At 46.7% G+C, this 10,970-nt stretch overlaps 1 protein-coding gene across 3 annotated transcripts in view; it reads left to right on the top strand.

Annotated features, from left to right (window-relative positions):
* The first annotated feature begins 371 nt into the window (after positions 1-371).
* The window catches only part of LOC128324709 (sodium-dependent neutral amino acid transporter B(0)AT3-like), a 70,502-nt gene continuing 59,903 nt past the window's right edge, over positions 372-10,970 (top strand). For 2 of the 3 annotated variants that reach the window (XM_053249565.1, XM_053249563.1), the window contains exons 1-4: positions 378-498; positions 6,875-7,124; positions 9,284-9,424; positions 10,633-10,770. In XM_053249565.1, coding sequence (XP_053105540.1) covers positions 6,959-7,124; positions 9,284-9,424; positions 10,633-10,770 — 445 coding nt within the window. In that variant the 5' untranslated portion in view covers positions 378-498; positions 6,875-6,958. Of the gene's footprint in view, positions 499-6,874; positions 7,125-9,283; positions 9,425-10,632; positions 10,771-10,970 lie in introns of all 3 variants that reach the window. The other variant, XM_053249564.1, reaches the window with a different exon arrangement.

The raw sequence follows: 10,970 nt of genomic DNA, 5'->3' as shown, positions 1-10,970 counted from the left end.
TCTTTTAAAAAAAGGGTTTAAAAGTTTAGAAATGTTTTGTATGTTTACTGTATTTTATTATTTTGTTTTATGTGTTTTAATTGTATGTTTTGTTTAATTGTTGTGTTGTTTTACGTTGTGAGCTGCCCAGAAAATAATTTGTTATTGGGCAGCCAAAAAATAAAGTTATTTATTTGTTTAAAAGTTATAAAACTACAATATTAGTTGTTTTGCAGCACTGTAATTGTAACAGTATTATTTTAAAACACTTGCAGTGAACTTTTGACTGAGGCTTGTCTGGGTGGTGAGGATTATTTGGAGCACAGAATGCTGAAGTAACAGGCAAAGAAAATACTTGGAGGATGGAATGTTGGGGGAAATTACCGTTGGGATTTGAAGGCAGTTGTTTTGTGATTTGAGTCTTGGGAACTGGGATGAGGGTAGAGGGTGGGTTAGTTCCTTCGATCAGGTAGTGCTAGGAACCTGTCAGAAATTCTATTCATAAAATCATAATCAAATGTAAGTATATATGACCCATTTGGGGACACTTTGAAGTTGTGCACATGACCTGTCTGGGGAGGGCGGATGTCTGAGCACACACATGACCGGGGACCCAGCAGGGGTGTAGCTATAATTGAGCAGATGGGTTCAAAAAACCCAGGCCCCCAACTCCTGAGGGGCACCCCGCTCCACCCCTCCCTATTTTCTTCATTATCTCCCTCACTCTGAGGAGCCACTGGGGAGAGGAGCGAACACCCCCCCTCCCAGCTACTTCTCTGAGACCTTTTGCCTAGGTAAAAGCCGGGGGGGGGGGACACACCTCAGGTTACCTGGTGGGGCAGCACCAGGATCGGCCCCAATCCCAGTGCTTCACACGAGCAGCCCTACCCTGGTAGGGCTAGTTATGTGAACAGCCTTGTTGTGTGTTTTCCTTGTTTTGTTCCTTGTTATTTCTTGTTTATCCATAAAAACTTCCTTGTTTACCAGTAAAATGGGTAAACCATAACATTTGACATGTTCTCCTAAGATGCACATATCTTCAAGGTTTGAACACCTATCTTGAAATCTGAAGCAAGCACAGCTGACTACTTTGAAAAGTGTCTCATTCATTCTGAAAAAGAAAATACCGCAATGTTTGTTCAGGAGAAAAACCTTTAAAATGGGGGGGGGGGTGTTTCCCCTTGTGTTATTTCTCTTTCAATTTTCTTGGGTCGCCGCATCTTGGGTTCTGCCTCATCAGTGCTAAACATTAGCCCGATTCAGACATTATGCTGTATGTGTGAATGACTGTACCTTGTGTTCATTTTAAGAGGACCTGGATACAGGCCCTTCAAATGCATGATACAGATAGAAAATGTATTTATGTTGTTTTGTTCAATGTAACACATGCTAGATAAAAGCTGAATTGATTTGAGCTCGAATTGGGCCATTTTGGGTTATTCAAAGTTCAATTGAACCCCCTTAGAATAAAGGGTGTTTGAATTCAAATCAAATTGACCCTGATTTGCTCAAAGTTATTTGAGTACATTTTGTCTCTGTGTTATTCCCTTGCTGATTGTTTTTCTGGCACTGGCTTAGGATTGGCTTGAGATCTCCTAGCTTCTTGGCTGGCTTGTTAACATACAGATCAAGTGTCGCCATGGGCTACTGTGCCCCCATCGGCTGGGGGTGGGGATGCAGGAGGGAGTGGGGAGCCAAAGGACAGCTTTCCAAAATGTATTTAGGGGACTGCTTGGAGGCAGAGACACAGAGAGCCATTTTGTGCCAGTAGGGGAGAAGGACTAGAAAGAGGCTGCAGCAGCTCAGCACTGGTGGTGGCCTGTGGCTTATCTGTTTTTTCTTTCCTTCAAAACCCAACCACTTGTTTCATTTCTATATTTTATTGAGTATACCAGCAGCCCCTGTGGGTGGTAGTAGTTGTTGTTGTTGTTTAAACTGAGGGCTGCTTCTTTGGATCGAGTTAAACCAATAATATTGCTAGCAGCTAAGATTACCAAACATAGACTGAATATTTTGGTCGTGTCATGTTAGCTGACTCACTCAAAAAGACAATTATGTTGGGAAAGATCAGCGGGAGAATGAGATGGGGACGGCCTTGTACTCGGTGGCTGGATATTATAAAAAATGACACTGGAATGACCGTGGAGGACTTAAAGCAAGCTGTCTGAGACAGGACGGCATGGAGTGCATTGATCCATAGAGTGACCGAGAGTCTGACACGACTGAACCGTTAGAGAGAGAGATTCCCCTTTGCTGCTGCTGTGTGCCATTGCATTTCATTTTTTGTTTTTGTAGGCTGGTGTGTTGACTTCTGTCTGGTGCCCAGCCTGCCAGTCTCTCTCTCTCTCTGTGTTTCCCTTTTAGTGGGTTTTGTTTTGATTTTTTGGGTAGTTGAGTCCTGGTGTCTATTCAGTCCAAGAGTGCCTCTGAAAGCAACACCTGGCAGATTCTAGCTGAAAATGCTGAAAGCCTCCAGTTGAAGATGCTGGAAGGTGAACAGTAGCCCCCGCCCCATGCCATGCCTTGGTCAGGTTATAGAACTTAGAGTTGTTTAAATATGGCCTTTTTTTTTTTTAGGGAGGGGGGAGGGATTAGGTACTAGTAGGACAGGAGAGGTGGGCTTGGGTTAAAGAGGTCCATTAATCCCCTGTCGTTTGCCTTCCATTACACTTGCCCCATTGTTGTGCACTCCTCTCCAAAACACTTCTACCAAATAAAGCCTGCTTCTTTATCTGAGCACAGCACACAGCATAAATAGACCACTCCGACCCCACACCACTTTTTAAATATATGCCTTAAAGGAGCTTCTTCTCCTGCCCCATCAGAGTTAGGCCTTCAGTTCTTTTAAAAACCAAGATGTCTGGTGGGGTGCAGAGCCATGAGCAGAATGCCAGGCAGAGGGAGGTTTGATGGTGAGAGGAGCCTGCTCCCCCAGTTGTCCCCATTGCTGTGCTGCCACACAGGCTCACCTATCCGGAGCCTTGTCCCACAGGGTAGCCGCTTGTGCTGCCTGAGGTGGTATTGGTGGGGGGATCCTGTGGCAGTGGAGGAGGAGGTGCTGACAGTTGCTAGCCCAGCTCTCTCCATCCTCCTCCCCAATCCTGCGGCCTCCCTGTCTGAGACTCAGGAGGAGCAGGAAGTACTTCTGCTTTCTGAACCTTCTCAGCCACGGACTGAAGGCAGTAGTGGTGTTGGCCCCCAAAGCGAATCAGCAGCCCCAGTACCACCACCACCACCACCACCACAAAAATGGTCCGGGCCCAATAACAGCCTGATGTAGTACCACTTTGAGCTCCGCCCTGGTGACCCACAACATGCTGCCTGCATCCACTGCAGGGCACAGGTCAGCAGGGGTAAGGACTCTAAGTGTCTTACGATGATGGGGATGCTGCAGCACCTGTGATGGCATCACCCAAGGGTCCCTGGTCCTGCTGGCAACAATAGGCCTGGTGTGTCCTCAAGTAGCGACAAGGCATTTGCTCCTGTTCCCAAGCAGGGGACATTGCCTGAGCATGGGTGCAGTCGGTGGGCAATCGGTGTGGTCACCCAGAGCCTCATCTCATCACCTGAGCCATTGCTGGGATGACCACTTTGGACGACCAGCCATTCCAGGTAGTGGAGAATGCTGGCTTCGCTAGCTGTTCCGATTGCTTGCCCCAACTATAACATCTCCTCAAGCAATTTTACAGCAGGTGAATGGTGCCCTCCCAGTACCAGGTGCACAGGGAAGCTGTGTTGGGGCTGCTGCATGCAGTAGCACCTAACACCAGTGTCCACTTCACTACAGATCTGTGGACCAGCTGTAGTGGAGGCATGCTGCTTTCCTGTCCCTCACGGTGCACTGGTGAAAGCAGGAGAGCAAGGGAACATCTGCTGGTGATGGTGTGGCCAGCCCCTTCCATGCAGCAAAGCACAGGTGGGCTGTGTTGCATGTGCAAGTATTGGATATTGATCACACAGCAGAAGATGTGTGATCAATATCTCTTTCCTTTAAGGAGAGTCCTGTGGTAGCAAGCATGACTTGTTCCCTTAGCTAAGCAGGGTCTGCCCTGGTTTCATATGAATGGGAGACTAGAAGTGTGAGCTCTGTAAGATATTCCCCTCAGGGTATGGAGCTGTTCTGGGAAGAGCAGAAGGTTTCATAGGAACATAGGAAACTGCCATATACTGAGTCAGACCATTGGTCTATCTAGCTCATTATTGTCTTCACAGACTGGCAGCGGCTTCTCCAAGGTTGCAGGCAGGAATCTCTCTCAGTCCTATCTTGGAGAAGCCAGGGAGGGAACTTGAAACCTTCTGCTCTTCCCAGAGCGGCATCATCCCCTGAGGGGAATATCTTTCAGTGCTCACAGATCAAGTCTCCCATTCAGATGCAACCAGGGCAGACCCTGCTTAGCTATGGGGACAAGTCATGCTTGCTACCAGCTCCTCAAAGTTCCCTCCCTGGTTTCTCCAAGATAGGGCTAAGAGAGAACCAGTTCCGTGCACCTCCCTAGTGCACACTCTGAACCTGGTTGTACGGGATGCACTTGGCCCTTCTGCTGTGGCCAGGCAAGACATCCCTGCTGAAGGCACTCGGCAGCATCCTGCTGCTGCCATGGCTACTCTTGTGGACAGGTGCCATGAGATAGCAGCTTTCTTCCACTTGAGCAAAAAGGGTAGGGATCTGCCCAAGGAGAGGCAGCTTGAGCTGGCCCTACCTAAACACCTGATCCCTCAGGATGTTCTGACCCAGTGGAACTCCACCTTTCTCTTGCTCTGGCATCTGTAGGAGCCGACCATCCACTCCCTCACCAGGGGGCATGGCTTGGAAGTGTGCGTGTGCAAACTATCCATCCTGGAATAGGTGCTCATTTCCAAGGTTGTCTTGGCACTCAAACAGTTCTTTGTTGCCACAGATAGCTTGTGTGCTGAGACAGCAATGCTGAGCCAAGCTTTGCCTGACACTCTTCTGATCAAAAAGACAATGGTCCATGCTGACCTGAGGACAGAGGCGGAACTATAATTGGGCAAACAGGTGAAAAGAACCCGGGCGATGCCTAATCAGGGGCCGCCATTTGCGGCCCTGACACGTCCCCCGCGTCTGACGTCAGACACGGGGGTGGTAGTTTAGCTCCTGAGCGGGGGCCGCAGGCCCCCTTCAGGAGCTAAGACTGGTGCTGCGTTCGCAACGCATCCCAGGAGCGGCTCTTCCCTGCAGGGAAGAGCCGCTCCTGGGCTACTGCAGAAGGGGCCTCACGGCCCCTTCAGCAGTTAAGCTGCTTCTCCCGAACGGAGCCTCAAGGCTCCGTTCGGGAGCCAGACCAAGCCCCCCGCATCTGACATCAGACACAGGGGCATGGCTATCCCCTGCGTCTGACGTCAGATGCGGGGGGTGGGGCTATTGGCCGCCCTCCGCAGCCGCACACTGGCCGCCAGCGGGCTAGCTACACCCCTGATTGAGGAAACAATCGCTTTGGCAGGTCAGCTGTAGACTGGCGTGGTAGCTCAGGACACCCTTGGTTAAACTGGCAGCACATGTTTTGTCCAAGGATGAAGGGGAAAGCCGGAACTCCGGGTTGAAGAAGTTAGGAAAGCTGAGGAGGGGATGCTGGGGTGCAACCAGGAGGAGGTTGCTGGAGCATCTACTGCTAGTACACATTCCATCCCTAACAGCAGCTTCATTGCTGCTTCCTGGTCCGGCAGCATGGTGTCCCTGGATGAGCCAAGTCTGCCAGCGGTTTCACCTCTATGTTCCACCCAATGGTTCACTGTGGGGGTCCTTGGCACCTTGCCAAGGGGTCCTTGGCATTGCCCTCTGAGCCCTGCAGCAGTGCTGAACAGTGTATTCTGCAGTACCTGCAGGAGCCAGTGACAGGTCGGGAGATGGAGTTGATCGAATTATGGGTAATGTATCGCTAAGACTGGCCAGACTTGGTGGCAGTTGCCGGATGGTTCCTCTTGTGCCTGCCAAACAGCATCCAGAGTGAGGGGGTGCTCTCCATGGCCAGGGATGTGGCGACGCCCCATCGCACATGCTTGGATGCTGACTTGGTGGAGCAGAATGGACAGTGGCAGCTCTCTCTCTCTCTCTCTCTCTCTCTCTCTCTCTCTCATGTTTCCTTGGTGATTGCTGTGAGCTCCATATCTGGATTAATTTGTGCTTCACTCACTGCTCTGGTGGCATGGCGGCAAGTCCTCTAAAGCAACCGCTGCTTAACCCAGGTTTTGGGTGTGAGTGTGCCCAAAACCAAGGCTAACTAATCGTGTGTCAGCTGCAGTTCCTTGCAGCCGCAGCTGGCACACTTGGGCGGGGGTTAGGCCCAGTAATGCACTGTGCACTTGTGCAATGCATTATTGGGGCTCTGGGAGCAGGGCGTGGTGCTGCACGACAGTGCTTTCCTGCACCCTACCCCTGGAGCTGCAGGCCACCTCCAGGTTGCCTGCAGGAGAGCCGCTGCTCATCTGGGTGGGCGATCCTCCCAACCAGGGAAAGGTAAGGGGTCATCTTCAGGGAGGGTTGGGGAAATCAGTTCTCCCCGCTGACCTTTCAGCGCTTCATATTGCTTGTGAGAAGTGCCTCAATGTGTCGATGAACCCATTGTGAAAAGGCAATAAGGTATGTGAGAAACCAGAGGCTGGTTTGTAAGTTGCATAAGGATTAAATATCCATTAGTAATTAATGCTTGATCTGAAGTGTTAAACCTTAAAAAGCAGCTCAGAGTGGTCATCAGAGCAAATGATATCTTATTTTTAGAAGGAAAGAAAAAAGGAGTATGGAGAAGGAGCTATTTTCATATATAGAACATTCATTATGTTGTGCGTGTACATAAATTGCTAGGCTACTTTATGTGGATACATTCTTTAGTGTGATGCCAGAGATGGAAAATTCCACTCCTTGTTCTGAATCCTCAAGCTGCTGGTTCTGTAACTTGATTGGTGCGATGAGGTTCAAGTTTTCAAACTGTTGTGTTCTCAAAGAAAGAAGTGGTGAAGCAAAATGGAGGCTGTGGAATCTGAAGAACCATATCCAGCTCATATTTCAGAAGATGATAGAAGGCCAAAGTGGAATAGTAAAGTACAGTATCTTTTATCCTGTATTGGATTTGCTGTAGGCTTTGGGAATATATGGCGCTTTCCATACTTGTGCCAAACCTATGGAGGAGGTAAGACCTAATTACTGAAAATTATTTTTGTGCTGATTGCATTAAAATCAGGGTCCTCATCTTCCTCCTGAAATATAATTATTCTATTATTGGGTATTGGGTTAAAGATCCCCCGCCCATTGGTTAATTTTTTCTTGATTTCATATGCCCCTCCTGTATTCTACCACAGACAACCACAAGACTCTGTGGTCGCCAGGAGTTGAAATTGATTTGATGGCATGCTTTACTTTACCTTTAACTCGTCCTTACTCAGTGCGATGTGCTTTTCATCCTACCACACGAAAAAGACTGAACCCATCATTTTAAATGAAGTGTTTGTTTATTTATTTAGTATATTGTGAACTGCCCCAGGACATTTTTGTATGGGGTGGTGTACAAAATTAAAAACATAATGCAAAATATAAACATTTAAAATTCATAAAAAGATAAAAATCATAATGAATATAAATCACAACCATGAATATTTAATTAATCTTAAATATATCTTAATGCTGTATCCCAGTACATCGCCCACAGAAGTCACCTCAAAGCCCTGCCCTGCCTGATCTGCTCTGAATTGAACCCTGCTTCACCATTAAGGACAGCATTTGTCTGATGGGACAAATGCGGTACTTGGGGAGAGATCCTCCCTGTGATTAGGAGTGTGGGAGGACCAGCATTCCTGATAACGAGAAGAATCTCTCCATGAGTAGAGTATTTTGTCTCTTTAAAAAAACGCTGTAAATGTGGAAGGTAGTGATAGGGCTGTTTCAGCACACATCAGCATGAGCACAGGACTTACAGGCATGCTCCCATGGGTGCTAAGTCCGAGTGTAGCATTCATAGATAATATAATTCCTGAACAGGACTAAGTTTACTCCCTTCTATGATTCTCTCAATTTCCCATTTGGAAAAGCCCCCCACCCCGCCTTTGTTTTGTTTGTACCCCTATGATTGACGCAAAAACTCAGTGTGCTTTCAGGAGTGGCCTTGCTGACAGAAACTCTGCCCAAGTCTCCCCCAGAACTCCCAGGTCCCATACTTGGCTGGGGGAACACACTGTGCAGATTAGAAGCCCTGCTTTGACTCTTGGAACTGGGCAACCAGATGTAAACAGAACCTGGATCAGGGGTGTAACTATAATAGGGCAAGGGGAAACAGTTGACTGGGGGCCCACTGCCTTGCCCCCCCCAGGCAAGTCACATGACTGACTTCCCCAGCCACTCACCTGCCCAGGCTTCCTTCAGTTGTATTCATCCTCCGAAATTGATGTGAGTGTTAAGACCTGGAGCTACCAGAACAGCATGTCTTTCTCTAGTATCATCAAATGACTTGCATCATCCACAATTTACAAAATCGTTTAAAAAATAAATTAGGATGATGTTCTATTATGGCACATAGGTGTTATATCAGCCTCATTTAAGATTTCTTTACTTCATGAGCTGAGCTTCAGTGAGGGGGGGCATTTTAAAATCTTGTCTCTGGGCCCATTGCAACCTTGCTACGCCCCTGACCTGGATTATGGTGCCAATCTGGTAAGCCTGGAAGCCCAGTGCAAGCATTGCTGTGGAATGGAAGCCAGATCTCTAGCCTGAGATGCACCCTTCCCCCTTTGAGATTTTACCTCTCTTAGCAGAACAGGAGAGCTATAAACTGCTCTCTCTCTCTCTCTCTCTCTGCCCATCATTACACTTCCATTTCCCTCAAAATGGAGTGGACCTTTGGCCATCCCCTATGCCTCTTCCCCTCACTGGATGATCCTTCAGACCTGCTCTCACAATCAACATTTAATAGCTAATGATTGTGTTTTCCTTTTAATAACACCTTTTCCTTTCTTTTCAGAGACCCTGGCCTCCCACCTTCCCTCCTGGGTAGTTTAGCCTCCTAGATGCTTCAGTGTCTGGATCTGAGGCATGCATCCTTGCTTGGTGCTAGTCGATCTGGGCCCACTCTACTGGACAGATAATTGCTTCAAAATAGTCAGAGTTGGCTGCAGAAAGGAAGGGATTCCCCAGCACCCGAGTAATCCCCCCAATTTTAAGAGTAATTCCCCCAGAAGTTCTGGTTTGGTGTCTCTGCCCTGGGCATATAAACTAGATGCATGCATGTATAAGTGACATGGGTCCAAGGAAGTATAGTAACATATATGAGTTAATTCTGCTTGATTGTTATGTTTTTAGGTGCATTCTTGATCCCGTACATCTTAGCACTTGTGCTGCAAGGAATCCCTGTGTTTCTTATTGAACTGGCCATTGGACAACGCTTGAGAAAAGGCAGCATTGGAGTATGGAATGTAATCTCACCTTACCTGGGAGGAGTTGGTAAGTTTGTATGTTTCTCTTGAGCAGGAACTGTAAAATGTGCTAAGGATTCATCATTCCTGGAAATCATTGAGCTCCATGTGACTGTACAGAGACAGAGGGGAGGAAGCATTCATCTGTTCTGAAAGTTGTTAGCTGGCAGGGTCACATACACACATATATTTATTAGCAGTAAGTAACTGGCCACCAAGGGCTGGTTTGCACATGTGTTTGTGTGTGTACATATCTATTGTGTGATTTGTCTACACTTGTCTTAACATACACTGCATGACTGGCAGCAGGCAGATGTGTGAGAACTGACTCCAGTGAAAAGTATTTTGATGGTGATATGGAAATTCTATCGGTGTTGTTGTAACGTATTGCCCTATTCACAAATGAAAAGCCGTTGGAATGTTGCATTCACTAAGAAATAAATGATCTGGGCCTAAATGTGTACACAGAGTTCATCGAAAGGTATTGTGTTTGAGCAGAAATTGGATGATATGAAAGTTCTGCTTGTGGTGTTTTACATGTGATGGTTCACTGAAGCAGGCAAATCATCCCTGGATGTTGCAGTCACCACCTAATCATGCTTTTGTCTCACTATCAGAGCTTACTAGAGTCCCTTTTAGGGTTCAGTTGACTGTGTGGCATGTTATTCCTACCTTCTCTGTGGCAGCAGAAACATCTTTGATCAAACAAGAGCCATCTTTTTTAAAATGCCAACAAGGATTTCAGGACTTTTAAAGCTCTTCACTCAAAACTGAAAGAAGCAATGTGTTTATATCAAAGTTTGCTTCATGTAAACATTTTCTTCACAAGAGCTCAAGTCGCATGTTAGGTTCAACATCATATATTCTGTGTATAGTGTAGGTAGGTATAGATCTGCATAGATCAATTATTCACATGTTATGTTGAACACCGGTAGAGTAGTAGACTTCCTATCTGTATCTTGCATTTCAGGGGGCCTGTACCCAGGCTCACTTTTTAAATGAACACAGGTAGAGCCTTTCACACAAAAACATGTACATGTGTATAGACATCTGGATGCAGGTACAACATAATGTCTGAATAGGGTTAGGTTTGTCACAATTCTAATACAGTGCTCTGGTCAATTGAACTTTCCATTATTTAGTTCAGTCTCTTGTAATATTTATGTTAAATTACAAGTACTAATTCACTGGTTCCATTTTTAATCCCAATTCAATGTATGCTTGTGTCTTCCACAGGTTATTGTTCACTGGTAACATCATTCTTAGTGAGTCTCTATTACAATATGCTTTTGGCTTTGGTGATATGGTATCTTGCGAATTCTTTCAGGGTACCATTACCATGGAGTGTTTGTCCACTAAATGACAGCAGAACAGGTATGCTTCAAGTGCCTTGCAAGTTATTAGTATCTGAGTAAATGTTGAATGTTCCCTCTGTATCATTCCCTGTTGTCGAAACTAAGACTCTCATTTGGGGATAATATATGCATCTCTAGGGTTTTGTACCTGTATTGATAGGCCTAGTTTATACGCATTTTCAAAAAGAGCCAAACTAATGATCAGGAGGATGGGGGTGC

Source organism: Hemicordylus capensis, chromosome 4, assembly GCF_027244095.1.
Source record: "Hemicordylus capensis ecotype Gifberg chromosome 4, rHemCap1.1.pri, whole genome shotgun sequence".
Lineage (NCBI taxonomy): Eukaryota > Metazoa > Chordata > Lepidosauria > Squamata > Cordylidae > Hemicordylus > Hemicordylus capensis.
The sequence above is the reverse complement of the archived record's forward strand: the minus strand, read 5'-3'. Positions and strand labels throughout refer to the sequence as shown.